Source organism: Wyeomyia smithii, chromosome 2 (genome assembly GCF_029784165.1).
Source record: "Wyeomyia smithii strain HCP4-BCI-WySm-NY-G18 chromosome 2, ASM2978416v1, whole genome shotgun sequence".
Lineage (NCBI taxonomy): Eukaryota > Metazoa > Arthropoda > Insecta > Diptera > Culicidae > Wyeomyia > Wyeomyia smithii.
This window is the reverse complement of record NC_073695.1, coordinates 109,061,162-109,080,035: the sequence shown is the minus strand read 5'-3', so window position 1 is coordinate 109,080,035 and position 18,874 is coordinate 109,061,162. Positions and strand designations below refer to the sequence as shown.

Sequence of the window (18,874 nt, the reverse complement as noted above, 5' to 3'; positions counted from 1 at the left end):
AAGGATTTTCCGGTTCAAAACCCAATTTAGCAGTGAAATTTCTTAAAATGAGGGTTATATCTTGCATGAGTATGAGCATGAGCATGATTGACCGCCCGCGGTTGCTACTCCGTTATTGCCAGATCAGCTGTAATTACACAAAGAACCGACAGATGATGTTTGGGACCAACATGCATCCTCAATGTGTAAAAACAGGTGACCTAAATCTTTATATTAGGCAATACCAGAGCCGGCCGCATCCGAATGCAGGTCAAAAAAGGAGTTTGTATGGGAATATGTTGTCGTGATACTCGCTTTGTGGGAAGCCGAGAACACCTCTGCACTTCCACGAGAAATCACTGGGATGTTGGAGAAAGGGAAAGATATACAGCAGGATTCGTTTTGGGAAACGATGCGCTAATTTCGAATGTCGGGTTCTTCAGAACAAGTGCCGTGCCTACAAGTTTATTACATCCGCCACGATATTCATAATGTGATTCGAACTTATTTAGTTTGATTATGTAACACCGGAACAATAAAACGTACGCGAGGATACAGGACCTTTGACTAAACCGAGACAACTTAAAATTACCGTATATCTCCTCGTAAGGTGTTTCTCTTTATACCTAAAACTATTGCGCGTTGTTGATCTATCTGTTGATCATACGACCTCATGGAAGGTCGACGGAGGTTGAAATGATATTTATCGATTAAACGAAATCTACTTCGATTTGCGGTGTATTAATTTAGATGCAACGCGCGAGCAGTCTCCGGCTCAACGTTGATGAAGATCAGAAAGATATGATGAAATATCTGGGTTTACTTTGCGAAATCACCAGACGCCGGAAGTCCATATATAAGCAAAACTCGCCCGGGCTGAATACGCGTTTACACCGAAGCGTTACGAACAACCTCTTTAATCCCGCCGGCCGACACAGACGCGCAGGAACGCCGATTATCTCTTAACGATGTACGAGTTGCCTAATAACTATGAAAATAGGCAAAGTTCCATGCATCCAAAGCCTCAACAATTAAAAAATGCAAATACACATATTAGCCAGAATATATTTTTAAATTTGTTGATAAAGTGCCGAACTAGTCTTGAATATAACATATTATGTGAAACAACTGGTCAAAAGCTAGAACAATAAAAAAATCAAAGCATATAATTCCCACACTAACACTAACACTAAAACCACACTAACACTTTGTGGACAAACACAAAACTTGTTACAGAAAACCGAGAAATATACCGCGCACAAAATTTCAATGATGAAATCAAAATCTCTCTGTATCTGTTTACTCACAAAAATAAACTATAAACAAGCACCAGAATATCTTTTTACAATACAGACAAGACAAAACGTATACTTAACTTTCATATCTTCATTTTCCAGTTGTTTTCATCGTTTTTGGACTTTTCTTGAAATGGCAGTACAGTGGCAACATGCATGTATGCCTTCACACACTCGTTTAATCCATACAACATTTCATTCGTTGAAAAGAGATTGCACATAAACACTGTAAACGGCGATGCGTGGCTTTGATCTTATTGGCAAATTTTCAATTCAAGTTTAATTAGATACAAGCCAAATATAATTTGCACTATGCCAACGAATAAACTGGTAATGAGCATTCAGTCACTATAAAACTATGTGGAGCAGCTGCTCGAAAAACTATATTCTTATTGTATGCAATAACACCACACACTCAACACTTTCGAACCGTCGCCAAGACAGCGATAGAAAAAAAAAACAAGAAAAAATAAACACTTCGGTGAGTCTAAAAAGCAACGCAATGATATTCAATTTTCACAATTAATTCACTTTTTTTGTGGAACTTCACACTTTTCGCACTCAGCACATTGCAATAGAACACCTGTATATATGTTTAACAATTCTTTAAGTGTAAAATAACCGAAAATCACCAAATAATGTGATGATTTCAAAGCCTTAAAATGAGGGTTATATCTTGCTGCGATAAACTGTTCATAGGCAACACTACCGTTCATAATATCTTCATAATATCTTCAAGTATTCATAGTTCTGAGAAGAACTGATTCCTTATTTTTCCTATAATAAATTTGCTCTCCGCTCTGTCCTCCGGTAGCTGTGCCAGCAAAAATATGTACCTGTTGCTGTCATATGGAAAATCAAGGTAAGGAGTTCCGCTATGCTAGAAAATTGACTCGTGCGCAGCTCTCGTTTCCTAATGCCGCGTATTTCTAGCAGCGATATTCCACTCGCTACCGTGTGACGAACAAGAATGAAGCTGAATTTTCTACACGCAGTCTATTTTATTGAGTTGTGCGTAGATTTTTGCGTTGAAGGCGTGGCTACGCAGTCCCGAGAAAGAGGAACGAAACTGAAGGCGAATAAAATACACTAAGGTCGCTTTTTACGCGGCTTTTTTACGCGGATTCCGGAATTTACGCGGTATTTTTTTTTGCCCGGATTTCGATTTTCCTTCACTCGGAATGCAAAATTAACGCTGTTTTTTTACGCGGATTCCGGAATTTACGCGATTTTTTTTACGCGGACTCCGGAAGTTACGCGTTTTTTTTACGCGGATTCCAGAAGTTACGCGGTTTTTTTTTACGCGGCACGTATCCCCCGCGTAAAAAGCGACTTTAGTGTAACTGTTCGGCTGACACCCGGCGCTGCAGTAAAAATGACGATGATGTTTTGCAGGCAGCCATTTACCTATCAAGATTCTATTAGGAGTGAGTTATCACGAGTTTACGTCGCGGGAAACTTTGAGTATTTAGATTATTTTTCACTAGGCGGTAAATTTAAACTCAGAAAATGCAATTTCAACACGCTATGTACCTACCAACTCCTGTAAAAACATAACCTCAAATTAAAATCGAAACCGGATCTCTTTTATTTCCTGTTTCATATGTATTTTCTTGACAAATATCAGTCTCTGGATGTTCTTAAAATTTCTAACCAGCTGCATTGTTATTGACGGCAAATATCGCATGAAAAACACGATTCGATTTTTCCAAAAGTACTTTAGAATTTTTTTGACGCATAACTGAAATGAGATAAACATATACCGTTTTTAATATATGATAGCTGGGAATGTTAGGTATCGTAAAGCGCCCTATTTCTGCGCGGTTCCTAATTCTGCGCACTTCATATTAAAATGTTAAAAAAATATTAATTGAAAGCAGATTTTCAAAAATGATGTTTGGAAGTGATTTCCTATATATTAACTGTTAACTTTCTGCTTCTACTAAACAGCATCAACATTTTGATACTAAGTGCGCAGAATTAAAAGCCGCGCAGAATTAGGGCGCCTCACGGTACAAAAATCTACCGGGCACCCCTCTCCTCTCATTCTATAAAAGAGGAGCGTTTCGCGCAAATGTATTCAAAACACAATTGATCAATAATTGTTTTAAAACCTAAAGAAACAGTAGAACCTATTGATAATAATATATTTTAGTAGTTACCAGATGACATTGTCTATGTACCATTTATCAATGTCCTGCAAGCATATTTGTTCATGCTTCGGTCCACTATTGTGTAAAACGACTAGTTTGAAACTCGGTTGTGGAAAGTCGAAAAAAAAATTTCATCATTTTTTTCTTTATTTCAACAATACACGGCGAAAAAATTATGATTATGATTATGAGGTCCGGTCTATTATGGGTTGATTGAGCATACCAAAATCAATCAAATAATAGTCACGGTGCTTCAGCCTCCTGCAATTCAATTTTCACCATTCACGTAAATCAAATTTCACCTTTAACTCGTGGTGGCAATGTTGTTTGCTTTTTGAACCTTATAACAAAATACATAATTTCTACCATTTTTTCGAGTGTAGTACCAATAAAAATCATTATTTCTCACAGCATACGATGTAAATGTTATATAGAAACATATTTTACATAAAAAAAACTCTTGAAAGCCTTCAAAGCATCTGTATACCGTTTTCACGACATCAAAGCGCTCCAAGGTTTGAAACCAAAAAGGCCATGAAATCTTTTCATAAGCGCGTTTTAGATTCAAACGTCGCAAAAATGGTTTATTTAGCTTCGACATTTGTTTTTCATTTCACCAACACCAGATCCTAATCAGACTCATTGGAGTTTCGATAACCTGACTGCTTGGGCAAATAATTACTGTTTTACTATTTGATTATTAGTTCTAATATATTTTCTAATGTGCAACATATAATGGGTCGGAGCTCTCCGTGCTTAGTCGTCTCAGTAATCTTGGGGATGCGAACGGCAAGTGATGCTTTTCAAACATTAGGCACGTGCCTCCTTTTTGAATAATCTATTTATAATTATTTCAATAGTGTCTGTTTTTTATTTTCTTTGTAGTGTGAATACCTAGCTCTACTAGTTGGGCACGTGGCCCATTTGTAATGATTTATTAATGAGATTCGGCACGTTGTACCCAGTAACATGAAAGGAATCTCGGACGTTTGTATTGATTTAGCTTTGACAATGCCTGTATAAGCCGTTCACTGCCTATAATCGCATACCAGTCCTATATGGATTTTCATAGTTTTTGAGTTAAATATCAGATTCTATTCATTTCTCGCTCTACTATCGAATAAGGAAACAAAAAAGTATGTTTTATTTGAAAAAGTCAGAAAACAATGCGAGGTCAAATTGTCCCATCTTAAAAATAATCGCATATCAGTCCCACCAAATGTTTTTCCTTAAAATGGCCATATTTTTTCTTCAACTCATATAATAAATACTTGGTACTGTTTTTCAAGCTTTTTACTGTTGAAAAAATCATCAAATAATTACTAAATGCAAGGTTATTTCAAATAAATTCCACACAAAAGTTAATTTTAGGTAGACACTGAAACTGCAACTTTTTCTGAAACTTCGTTCCCGGAAAGTTATTGGTTTCGTCAATCAGAGGGATGATTGCCTTGAGCCAAGCTGCTTTCTGTAAGGGGTTAATTTCCTGTGAATGATCTGCTCACTTTAAATGATTATTCAAGTTAAAATTGTCAGTACTCAGAAGAAATCGTTTTTAGTTGCTTAGCCAAAAACAGCTTGTACCTCTTTTCATCGTCGTCGTTTTCCGTCACTGTCACTGTTGTAATGAAATTGGAAACTTCCCTTTCTCAATACCACTTTTCCAATATGCTAAATGCACGGGCTAACGCGGAATAATTTTATTCAGCACGTATTGCAAAACACTGAAGACGTAAGAAAGGAAATTATTCAGTAGCATATCCAAGACCTTAACCTTATATTCTGCTTTCTCAACGACGACCTTAAAGTCGGGGTAAGTAATGGGTGGGGGCCTCCGTCATTCTCCATGCAGTATATTTAGAAGTTGTCTGCGGCTATGAATGTCTGCCCATATTCAAAATACTTGAGAAAAATATGGTTACTCCTACACCGAGCGGTTGAAAGTGAGACTGGTATGCGATTATTTTGCTACTTGATGGCCTAAATAATTGCATATCAGTCTCTTCCATATTTTTCATTGTAAGTTCCGCGAAAAAGGCACTTCTTTAATGTAGAAGTTATGATTGAGGTCTATTTCATTACATAATGACGTAAAAATTAGAATATCTCAGCCCAAACAAGTGAAATACACGAAACAAGAAAAATATCTTCAAGCGCTGTTTTCTCAACTCGATGATTTTCCAGATGGGACTGATATGCGATTTTAGGCAGTTCACTCCAACGAAAAGTAATGATTCTTTAACTTTCGAAAGTAACAGGATGAAAACCTTCAAAGTTACAGTTATTCTGGATAGGCTTCACTATCTCGTGCGGCTTATAACCTTCATCGGTCGATACACTTTCAACTAAGCAAGTGAAATTTAATTCACTTACTATTTTTGATACCGATTGCTCTTACAATATATTCGAAATTATGATTTGCGGCAACTATTTGTTGGAAGAGAGTCCGCTTTGGCAAGCAGGAGGTCGTGGATTCGAATCTTAGTAGAATCAGCCCATTTGGTTGCTAAAGGACTTCAGCATGGGTTTATTTTCAGGCTCCCCACCACGTATCCTTCCTTCAATTTGAATTCTACAGTACCCCTATTGACTCTCCTTCTAACAGAAATAAGTCCCTATTATAATAAAACTGGTGTGAATAACGTATAAAAGTTCTCTACAAGGAATTGTAATTAGGCGATATTCTCAGAATGGAAAGAGGCTCGATACAGTAGAGCAGTAAGCTTGAAACGGAAAGTTAAAATTTACACACAAGCACGGATATGAAAGATAAGCTTATCACTCGCTTCAATAGTGATACTGCCAATAATATGAAGTGCGGAGTACAGTAAACACCTGGGCAATATCACAATAGATCTAATCTCTGGTCGCAGTGATGAGTCCACACAAAAAAAAGCTTGTTTTATTTTTAGAATAATTTTTGGTAGCTATTTTCAAATAATTTGATGATTTCTTACCTTTAAGGCAAAAAAAAAACATTCGTTTCGTCATTCGTTCATAATTGGTTATAGCGGATTGCTCGATAATTGCACACGATACCTTCCATCCACTCCAATACTCATAGGGTACTGCAGCGTCAGTCGGGTACTCAACGAAGTGCTACTTCCACCTGTTTGACCTGTCAGTTTTTCGTGTAACTCCCCCTAAACTTCGCTTTCTTTAACTCTTCAATCGTCTGTTTCGTGTTGGTGATGGTCTACGTCAACTTCCGTACGGAGCTGCAGTATCCTTCTTCTCGACTAACTCTTCTAGGGTCCAGAGCGCTTGAACCTAGTGTAGTACACCAGTGCTACTCATGGTGGATCGGTTCGCCAGCTATCTTCAAGTGTTGTCAAATTGCGCTTTCATTGTTACATCGTATATCAAACTGGTATGCGTATTTCTGTGCAACCTTGGCGACCTGCAAATTCTCAAGGTTTTATCGAGGGTTGCATTAGACGATCCTTTGTCGCTTTATTTACATTGTGCCTTTACTTTTTTTTATTCTCGCTTATTTTCCGTCGGTCTAGTTTCGCCACTTTTGTTGTGCAAATCCCCGTCGCCCAGGGAGGTGACTCCAACCAGGACCCTAACTTACGACGCCAACGGCTTTACTTCCTCATGCGATGGAAGACGTGATCCCAGAGATTTTTCGCCTCAGAAAATCTTCAGATGTCGGCTAGAATTGAATCTAGACCAGTTGAGTGGATCATACCACCCCACAACCATCGACACCTATGTCGGCGTTGGGATTCGAACCCAGGCGTCGAGCGTGGTTGGCGGAGACGTTACCAACCACGCTAGGCCCCGGCTTTATTGTGCCTTTACTATCCGGTGATATATACGTTACTTTTTGAGGCGAGAGTCATCCGGAAAATGGATCTCTAACAGAAACGTAGTGCTGTGGTTGCCAGACTATGAGATGGAAAACGCCGGATGAACATAGTTCGTGAGTTGTTCAATTGACGTGTGTGCAGTAGTTTTGAATTCCGTACAGTTGAATAAAAGCTAGAGGCCGTAAGTTGCAAATAACGGTGTGAATAGGGAAGTCGAGGTGTTGTGGTGACATCTGCCATGGTAGAGATTAGCCTTTAATGAAATCCTCGCGGCAGTGTCCCTGAATTGGCGGTGGATCTCAACGCATTTGATCGAAGTCTCCGTCGGATCCTGAAAGATAAACTTCAGATCAAGTCCTGCAAGACGCAGAATGTTAAAGATCTTCTGGTAAGGCAACAACAAGAACAAATAAAAAAGCGAAGGCACTGGGAAAGAAAACCGCAAGAAGAAGGTTGGAAAATGCCGTGTTTATCGACGAAAAACTTTCCTTACAATAGTTCGTGAATAAGTAGAACGACAGAGTTTAGTTGTTAAAAAGATCACGAACCTATGCCGATGTGAGATTCTCGGTGACAAAAATCCAGTACTGGGCCGGAATCACCCGTGAAGTTTGAACTTCGCTGGTTTTTGTCTCTGAAGGAGTGAACATCATCATCAGTCCTACAGAACATCGTCGAACCGTGAGTACGTCGTTGTTTTGGTACCAGGGGTTAGGTTTTCAACGGGACTTGGAGCCGGCTCACAAAGCAAAAAAAATCCAACTCTGAATTGCGGAACAGTTTCCAAGGTTTATTTTGAGCTCGCAATGGCCAGTGAGTTCGCTAGGCCTTAACCACTGTAAATCTCACCGTTTGTGGTATTATGAAGCCACAGTCTGTCCTAAAAATATGAGATTCTAAAATCCAGAAGCGACATCTGGCGATAGTCTGGGATACAGCGAGTGGTTAAACTTGTGAATCTTCAAAGAATCATATGTTTTCAAGTAAAATTCAAGATATTTAAAATTAAATGTTCAATTTAGCAATGCTTCTTTTTAATTGTCGGGTGTTCACTTGTGCGGGCAGTGTACTCCGATGATGCTATAATCTGCCCCTTACCTGACACGCATCTTCGCGTTCGACGGCTTTCAACCCATCACGCGCTGGCGTGTTGTACCCTGCACCATGATATTGTTTTTTATCAAGTTGGTGGCATTCATTTCTGGCAGAAAGTGTCGTACGATGCCAAGATTTTCCAACCTTCTGTCTTCCTAACAAAATACCTGTACGACTCCATAGTTGTGGGGATGTAACTCATCGTAGATTATCCTGACTTATCCCGGAAAGCAAAGCAATTTGCATTATCAACGTGGTGTGCATAGTTTTCTAGCTGTAGTTCTTTGGTAGCTAAAGTTTTGGTTGAGCCGACTCGATTGAGGAAGTAGAAAGAAAGTAGCGAATAACATTACTACAAAGATCGACTATGACGTTAATCAAGTGTATTGAGACAAACTGCGCATTCGATTGCAAGTCTCTGAAAACTGTAATTTAGTTTGTGTTGCTGTTTACTTAATTTTTGAAAGCACTCATCAATGAGTTGATATGTAAAAAAATTGAGTGGCTATTATCTCAATTCCTGCGATAAGAAATTATAATTCTCCATTCACTAGAAACTCTGACAAAATTATCTACTCTATAGTGTTTGCTCTCAGATAATAGTTAGTCTTTGCATAGACACAAGTTACAAATGTTCCATTCATATTTTCAAAACAGAGCATATAAATTGCTTCATAAACACAGTTACTCTACTATGCTTTCTCTGCAGCATCTAATCATCACCCATCAGCGACAGCGCAAACCGTCACCCAGACTGCTGTATTGTAGCAAAGCTGCAATTAATCCTGTTTCATGAAGTACAACCGTTCTGGAGAACATTTTCCAATTCCCAGCACTAACCAAAAGCACACACCACAAACACTCTATTTTCTATATCGTGTCAATCTCTATCTACTTGCAGCTTCCGTACACGATATCGGTCCACTACGATGACAACGAGGGCGCCCTGCAGCATCCGGAACTGAACATCCCGAGCAGTGGCATCATCCCGAGGACAGTGGAGACGTTCACGGTTCATCTGCTCTGCTCAGGCAATGTGTCGAAAGAGGTGCCGGTCGGGATTCACCTGCACGTCGAAGGACCGCCGAAGCAAAACGATACTAAATTGATAATCAAACGAAATAAAATTTGCATTAAAGGTGAGTGCTCTTTTCCGACGAGGGACTCTACTTTTACAAATCGATTGGTGGTGGTTTTTACGGCGTGTTCCGGAAAGCAACTTGATCGGCGAAAGCTCTCAGCTGAATGTTGTCTGGATGTCGTTCCCTTAAAATGAATGCAAATTGCTCCCAGGAGCGGATGTCAGGCAAACTGGATTGGAAGGCTGAGTGTGCCATTTTCACGCTGCATCAAAACATACGCTGCGCCAACGTTGGCGGATCGATATTTTTGATGCCAACAGATGTCACACACGCCCACAATGTTTTCCGTTCTTCAACCTAGCACTTTCCACTTCATTATCTTTATTTCTTTTCGACGTCGTATCGCCAGTAGGGTGGATACAACAGGCTCGGGTGCAACGGCACTGTTTATCAGCAAAATGTATTATTTGAATGCAATTTCGGCACAAAGTGTTAGATTAAAATTTCAATTTCTGAAACGCTGTCAACTTAAAAAACACAATTTATGGCCATTGCCAAATAGGTCAGTAGTGTCGTTAGGTGTGCAATTAGCCGACTGCAGTCAAATCGTGTTTTCAATTTATATTTAATGATTTATATAACGTGTACTCTACTTTTTAATATACACCTTGTTCTGATGGCTTGTGTAAAATGCGCAAAACATCACCGGGGAATCGGAATACAATTTCCATTCCTGATAGCTTATCGTTTCACGAACGAAGAGAATATCAATAGCCCTCCCCTTCCATTCCTTCTGTCGTACCTGCAATCGTTGATCAAAATGTTTTCACCAGCAAGCATCGTCTCTTCACACATGTCATCATTTACAATGGAAATGGATTCGAAATGTTTTTCTTTTTTTTTTTTTTTGCTATATTCCTTCGGTATGGTTTGTTTTCCAATTCCATATGCGCATCTTGCCCCAGTCGATCGTGCGTTGGGCTAGGATCAGCCGAAGCGTTTAACATTTGCTGGCGTGATGATACCAATATTACAGTAACTTTGCGTGTGAATCCTTATGTCAGCGTGAGGGGCTGAGGAAGGGGAAGATCTGTCGGTTAATATAAAAGCAAAGGAATGATAACCTGTTATGGTTGCGTTTTCTCTACCAGAACGGTGGAATGGTTAGCGTGGAGAGTACGCTGAAATGAATGCTTCACTCGCTGCCAAAATGGCAGAAAAGCACGCTGCTGAAGTGTTGACAGGATAGCGAATGACTGGGGTAGGTTTCTGCGGCAGTTTTGTTTATTGCTGTAGAGTGGAAGGTCAGTTTCGATTCCAACACAGTCAATTTAAACTTCATAAATTTCAATTTGAATACAAATTGCAATCAGTAATATGGAACACTCAAGTATAGCCACTCATGTCTTTACGTAAATACTTTGGACGTTGCAGCTTCAAGTATTTAATAAATCACATTCATGAATCAAGTTTTAACCCACTTAGAAAAGAAAAAGATTTTTAACTAAGAAAAAGAAAATTTTTAACTAAGAACGAACTTTGCCTTGCTGAATCTGATATATTATGATACTATCCCACAACGACACGTTTTTGTGTCACTTCGGTAATGCAGAAAGCGGAAATAAAAATTGCTTACTTTATATCACTAGTGATATCGCTACAAAAATGTTTTAGGCATTACTCTTGAGTTAAACAGTTTATTCATGCTTTAGTTTTCGTTTTATATTTTTATATTTTCTGAACGAGAGTTCAGAACGACAGTAGAGTTGGCGAAGTTTTTCGAATTTTGGGATGGATTTCTAGAGGAGACTGGCAAGGAGGCCAACTGGATGATGTGCGCGTTTTTGCTCTTCGTATGATTTTAGTAAAGAAAAGGTTTTTTTTTCGCGAAAAATAAAATGTGATTGGTTAAAGTGTTGAATTTAGGTCCTACTGCTACCCGGGAAGGTGAAGGAATGTGGCAGTGTATCTTCGTGAAAGAGATAAGTAGCATTTTTATTCATTGTGTTTTGTTTGTTTTCAAGTCGCACTTCAGAGAAGAAAGATCGAAAAAGGTCGTTTTCCGAATTGTGTCTTGGGTTGATTGAAGAGCTCCTGTGCGCCATCTACCTTCGGATAGAGGATCATAATGGTGGAGCTGCTCAGTGAAGCATTGCGACCTGCTTTTTTTGCAATTTTTTCAGACTCAATATCTTTTCTTTTGAATCTGTCTTTTAAATCTGCCCCGGGCCTCCCGATTGAAGGGGGCCCCAGTTCTAGGGCGACCTTTTTTTTTGCTCGTCACCTTCCAGAACGTTACCTCTAAATGTTTTAAGGAAAGAGGGCCTCACAAACAAATTTGCCCCGGGCCCCCCAGCTCCTAAATTCGGCCCTAATTATAGGGACGTAGGATATAGGAATAAGTGTAGGGTTGTTTTTGTTTCAGCTTTTCTCGGTTGCTTGTCACGAATATAATGTATATTGAAAACCAAGTTTAAAATATTCAATAAATTAAAAATGAATATTTGTTTAGCTGCTCAAAACGTGCCATTGCGGACAGGGCAGTGATTTGGTTTTTGTTTCCTATAAGGCTATGGGCGTTAAAGGAGCGACACGTTTTTGCAATGCTTGAATTTATTTCAATTCATGTTTTCAGCCACAGAAAGAAGAACAACAACAACTTTTGATATGTCATGAATTAGTCTCATAAGACTTCATCTCTTTTTTTTTGGAACACTATACAGTGGACACTTTCCATATGTTTACCGAATCTCTTTTTATTATTTTTTGCGCTTTCTACTTCAAAAAATTTAAAATTTCAGCTAAGGAAGGCACTCAACTGGGATCTTCTTTACATTAGTAGTACTTCTTATTGTATTTTATAATTCATTTATATTAATCTCACATCATATGTACATGATCATATCTATATTGTTTCGATGACTTTATACGGTGGATGGTTGCGCTGTAATGTTGTCGTAATAACTTATTTCAATTCATGTTTTCAGCTGCAGACAAACGTCGTTGAAAATATGGTGAATAGAAGCGGCCTCAAATTGCTACCTTGCACAGCACTTGATCGGGCATTAAATTATTCCGTCTCTACGGAACCCAGTGGAACAGATAATTGGTGATTGCTCAGATACAATTTGAACTAGCTGGCAAGGTTCGTGGACAAACTAAAACGATTCAAGTCAGTATAGACATGTTAGATAGCCTCGTGCTATGAAGATGAGGCACAAGAATGTAAATTGTAGTTGATTTGTTACAATCGATCTGCCTGAAAAAAATCCATGTTGCTTATGTAAAATATATAACTTTGCTGCCCGGAAGAGTTCTGTGTTCATCAGCTAACACAAAGTGAAGTGAGTTTATGATAGTTTTACACGTCGCTTTTTAACCTTATTTTAGAAGTGGAAACATGATCCATTTCTCTTATCATTTCGGAAACTGTTTTTGTGATAAAGACAGGTTGCATATTGTTACCACCAGGCTCCACCACCAGGCACGTCACGAGGAGCTTCTATAAAACGATTACCGGAATCTGGAACCGAACCGTGCCAGTCCCCGTCATGTGTAATGATAGGGAGGGGAGCTTGATTACCGATAAACCGCAGGTTACCAGGCATTGGAAGCAACATTTTGAAGTGGTGTTGAACGGTGAGGAAGGTAGAAGAGTCGTCGAGGGGAATAGGATATTGGGGAGGATGGACAAGCTGTTTACCCATCAACATTGAACGAGGTGAAGAATGCTTGCAAAGAGCTGGAGAACCACTCAACCACAGAAGAACCACAGCCGCGCAAAGGGAAGGATGGCTTATCGGCCGAACCTTTCAAAGCCGATAGTGAGCATTTGTGTAGTGCAATTCACCGGATTATCCTAAGGGTATGGTCTGAGGAATAAGTACCTACGGACTGGTTGGAAGGGCTCATATGCCCTATCTACAAGAAGGGACATAGACTCGACTGTAGTAATTATCGAGGCATAACCCCTCCTCAATTCCGCTTATAAAGTGTGGGAAGATCTTCAATGGATCAGATGTTTACCTTGGGACAGTTCCTCGAAAAGTTTCTAGAACACAACTTGCAGACACATCATCTGTTTATAGACTTTATGCGGGGTCCGATGAAGTGAAACGCAACGAACTGTCACAAATTATGCTTGTCCATGGTTTCCCAACAAAATTAATTAAACTCTCACGTGCGATGTTTGACGGTTTCACATCAAGCGTCAGGACAGTGGTTGAATTTTCGGACGCGTTTGTGACGTTAGATGGTCTGAAGGAAGGTGACGGGCTCTCGGACTTGCTGTTCAACAGGGCAGGTGTGCAGAGGAGCGACACCATCATCACGAAGTCCCACATACTTCTAGGGTTCGCGGACGGCATTGGTATAATTGGTGTTAACCGTAGAACAGTTGAGTTTACGGCTCTCAAAAGGGAAACTGCGATAATTGAACTCACCATAAACACTGCCAAAACGAAGTACATGGTGGCTGGCAGAGAGCGTGGTTGTTCTGCGGATGTTGGTGCTGCGGTGGAGATAAATGGGAATACTTTCGAAATGGTCGACGAAGTCGTTTATCTTGGTACTCTCGTGACATATGACAACGAGGTGAGCCGCGAGGTGAAGAGACGGATTGCGGTAGCGAATAGGGCTCAATACGGATTGCGTAGCCAGCTTAGGTTTAGGTACCGTACTTCATCAAATTTAGAACACTTCAGCTATGATGTAGCTTCTTACACTAAAAAATCAATGGAAAATTAACTTTCTCATCGATCTTGAAGGTTTAGCATGTAGGTTATTCTATTGTTGTTGCATTGAGGTGCTATTTATATAGATTTAAACACGTTTCGTATATGGAAACAAGGAGAATTCGAAAATCGGCTTTGATTCAAACTCCGAACACTTCATCGTAATCGCTAGGTGATAGATAGGCAAACCGTTTGAATACTGACTGTCACTTTTTTCAACGCCTGCTGATTCCCCCGAAGTGACCCTACAGTAAAGAGCTATATATCACAGGGTGAAGGACATTCCAAGGAACGAAATGGTATATAGAATTCATTCTTTTTATGACACTAGCTTCAATAATCCGATCTTTATGATATTGTCAAGCTGATGAAACACGGCAGGTTACAGTGGGCTGGCCACGTAGCACGGAGCAGAAAACCAGATAGAACCAGAAAGCAGAGAACCAGATAGAGGCCGACGACTTCGACTTTAACAAGCGCACTCTCAATTTGTTAAGGATTGCATATTGTGTCGTCAAATACACAATTAAAGCGTTTTCCAAAGCGATTGGTTATTCTTTGAGTAGAGCTCGCGAGTAGAGCAAAAAATAGTTGAGGGTGAACCATTTACTTTCCGCTTCTTATTAACGAAGGCCTGAAACTGATATGGCTGAGATCATAGCGTTGCATTCGTAGTATAGGGTTTGATGGTAAAATTTATATTTGATGCTCGTTTCGATAAATCACAACTTGGTGGCGGAGCTTCGATTGTTTATGTATTGGCTGTAAGATGGCAACATACATGACGACCCTATCACTAATCGCGTGCAACGTGATCATATGATTTTGTATCTTACTCGACACGATGAAGCTAGTGCCTAGCTCGTTTATTGTGCCTCCGCTTTGGTCCTGGGCCTTCCGGTAAAACTCCTGCGCATTGGTATCAAAGTGGCAGAATTCAAACTGACCAAGTAGGATACCCATACCAACTAGGATATACAATAGACTGGGACACAGTTGTATGGGAAAAAGCGTTGGTGTCTTTTTGACGTTGGACTAACGTCTATATCGAAGTTAGGCACCTGAATTTGAGAATCTAGTAATTCAACCGGGGAAAACCAGGGAAAAGTGGTCAGGTTTTGAGCGCTTATATATCAGTCATTTCTTTTCAGAATTTCGTGGTTTTGGCATCAACCGATCAGAAATTCTTTTACGGTTGAATTTATGTAACAAAAATAACCTATTGTTCGAGATACACTATTGAAAAATTGATAAATCACATCGCTTGTCTAAATCATACCGAGCAACCAATCACCACCTCTCTTCACAAGCACAGTCGACACTAACGGATACAACCGATCTGACTTTGTAAACAGTCTCACAGCTTTCAACCAATAACGAGCTCGCTTTCGGTAGCTGAAACAGGTGTTTCAACACCGTTTTAAAATGCTTCTTTTATCATTACCACTGAACAGATTCTAAACACCAATGGCTTGATTGATAGGGGAAATATTGCGCAAGATTGTCATATAATAATTTAAATATGTTTTCGATACTAAACTAGTTAAAAGTTGTGTTAAAAGTCGTGCACATTCAACCAATCACAAGCTCGCTTCTTGTTTGCTCGCGGATGGATTTTTGCTTTGGGCTATATAATAGCCTGCGTCGTCTCATAGCAGTCATCAGTTAACAAGTGATGTATAATCAGCAGCGGTGGCTGATTCCAGCGGCCAAACTGAGCTGCAGCAGAACCAGAGCGGTGGTATCAGGCAGCAGCGGCGGAGGTAGTGGGAAGCTGCATTTCTTCATTCAGTTCGGTGCTCCTTCGATCTGAGTTGGACCCCACCAGCGGTAATCCAATTCAGATATCGTTGGGTGAAAACGTTGGGTGTGTGTGCAGTGTGCACATATAGCGTATGTGCATCTGTATTGCTATGACATTTGCGATGATAGGGATGCCGCTGTTGCGTGTGTATGGGTAGCTATAGCGTGTGTAAGACACTAGCATGTGTAGCATATTATGGCTATTGCGTGTATATCTTCAGCGTGTGTACGGATAGTTATAGCTTGTGTGTGGATAGCTGCTGCGTGTGTAATGATTAGTTATAGCGTATGTATGAATAGTAATAGCACATGGTTTGATAGCTTATGCGTGTGTATAGATAGTTGTATCGGATGTATGGAAAGGAATAGCGTGTGTATGGATAGCTATAGCTACAGCGTGTGTATGAATAGTTTTAACGCGTGTTTAGATAGTTATAGCATGTGTGTGAATAACTATAGCGGGTGTTTATCGAAGATTATTATTGTCATTGAAAATATTAAAACGTCTTAACGAACACAGTTGTGAATTTGATTTTACAGCAGCGATTTTAACTTCTTCAGCCAGTCTTTATTCATCGAGGAAAAATTACCACCTATGAATGATCAACACTGATTTACTAGAAATTTGATTTAGATCAAAACGGGTTCTTTTGAGTATCATAAGTTATTGGTAAAAAGAGTTGCAAGTTTTCTCAATGAGCATTCATTAAATTTTCGTTTTTGTTTCTCGGTGCGCGGTTTTGATTTTGTTTCTCGCACACAGAGAAAGAAACAAACTTGTCGCTATCGTGAAAAATAACAAAACAATTAGAAATGCTCTAAATCACAATTGAAGAAGTTAAGATATTTTCCTGTCACTCGCCCAAACCTTGATAACAACTACCGAAAAACGTGTGATTGAGCTCTTGCTATATTGAGTTATTGAACCAAACGTTTTTTTTTTTTTTTCAAATACATGAAGTTATATGCTGGGCTGGAACAAACCTAGCATGAGTTTTATCGATTAAATGTCAAACAATTTTCAAATTTAAAATTTTCGGTTGAATCGTTCTGGGCTCCAATTTCAGATAGTTTCGTAAAGTTTGCTTTTTGCTTAGATAGGAAAATTTTACCAATTCGCTCAATTAAATGATTGTCTTGGTAGTGCAGCAAACAAAGGGTTGATTCGAATATGTATGAAATGACAGCGATTAAATAAAAGATATCCATTCTTTTAGTATATATTATTATTTATAACGTTTTAACGTCTCAGCATCCAGAAATGCACTGTTAGATAAAATTGCAGCAAATACTAGAGTTGCAATTCTCTCTATTATTTGTTTTAATGGAATATAAGAACACCGTAGTCCAACGTCATGCGGTCGTGTCTTGAATACCACCCTCCTACTTTTTTCGCTCCCATGCACTTTTCGTGTTTCTTATGAGTCCTGTAACAACTGTGTAACTTTTCAGATCGATCGGTGGAACCTGATTTGCGCCCGATTTTTAAAGTTTCCATACGATTTTATATGGGAAAATCCACTTTTTCAAAACTTATCCTCTAGAAATTTTCCAGTTGGCTCCTAAAAATATAACAATACATTATATCTGTAGGAAATTTTCCTGGGGATAATTCTTCTGAAGACTGTAAGGCGCTACAAAATTTGTAGAAAAAGTTATTCATCTTAAACTGATCGAATGTCTGACGATCGGCTCAACATTGAATTTTTCCAGCAACACTGCTGCAGCATGCTGCTGTTGCAAACTCAACAACGTGATGAGAATCAGTTTCGCGTAGAATTAAGCTTGAAAGCGTGATTTTTTGCTCATAGTATCTACGGAGAAAATGCTTAGAATATCAATCCCTATATTTTGATAGTATTCGTTGTATGATTTATACCCCTAAAAGTGAGAAATCAGCTTTCTTAACACCCCTACGTAGTGAAAAACATTTTCGTGTGGGATTAAGCTTGAAGGTCTGATATTTTGCTCACGTTATCTTCATTATAATAATGCCTAGTAATAAAAAAACCTATCGCTTTGCTAGTATCAAACATGCTAGTGTTGTATTCATTATTCTCACTAAACTCAAAAAACAATAGTGGCGTACTAGTTGTGTCTATCGATTATGATATATGTAGCAAGTAGGGTTTTAACATGTGCTTCCACTTGGTCTCAGTAGACAGGTTACTACACTGATCGCGCGGTGTACGTTGAATATTTTAAAACTCAGCTTTGAAAATTGGTTCAATTGATGGGTTAACACCGATGCTTACCTAATTTTTTTCTTGCATCTCATAGCATTTTTTCTCAGCTTTCCAATGCTGGTCTCAGATCGAAGATCGGTAGTTGCAAACATGGTCAAAATTGCAATTGCAATTATGCAATTTAATTATATCAAATTTGAAAGACCTAGTGGCCTAGTTTCAGCAAGAATTGCTCAGCAAATAATTCTGTTGATCGGGATCTTTTGTTATTTTGTTGTGTCACACGATGTGGGTGTTCAGAAAGTTTACTTCCCTCTTTTAGGGTGTGTAATCAATTTACATTTAAACTTGATAGTTGATATTTTAAGCAAGCTCTCCGATAATGAAGATAACGTGAGGAAAATATCATACCTTCAAGCTTAATCCCACACGAAAATGTTTTTCACTACGTAGGGGTGTTTAGAAAGCTGATTTCTCACTTTTAAGGCTATACTCACACAACGAATACTATCAAAATATAGGGATTGATATTCTAAGCATTTTCTCCGAAGATACTATGAGCAAAAATCACGCTTTCAAGCTTAATTCTACGCGAAACTGTTTCTCATTACGTTGTTGAGTTTGCAACAGCAGCATGCTGCAGCAGTGTTGCTGGAAAAATTCAATGTTGAGCCGTTCGTCAGACATTCTATTATTTTAAGGTGAATAACTTTTTCTACTAATTTTGTAGCGC

At 39.1% G+C, this 18,874-nt stretch overlaps 1 protein-coding gene across 7 annotated transcripts in view; it reads left to right on the top strand.

Annotated features, from left to right (window-relative positions):
• The window catches only part of LOC129725075 (tyrosine-protein kinase Drl), a 516,531-nt gene that overhangs the window by 360,014 nt on the left and 137,643 nt on the right, over positions 1–18,874 (top strand). For all 7 annotated transcript variants that reach the window (XM_055680488.1, XM_055680486.1, XM_055680485.1 and 4 more), the window contains exon 4: positions 9,239–9,476. In XM_055680488.1, the coding sequence (XP_055536463.1) occupies positions 9,239–9,476 (238 nt within the window). The remainder of the gene's footprint in view (positions 1–9,238; positions 9,477–18,874) is intronic.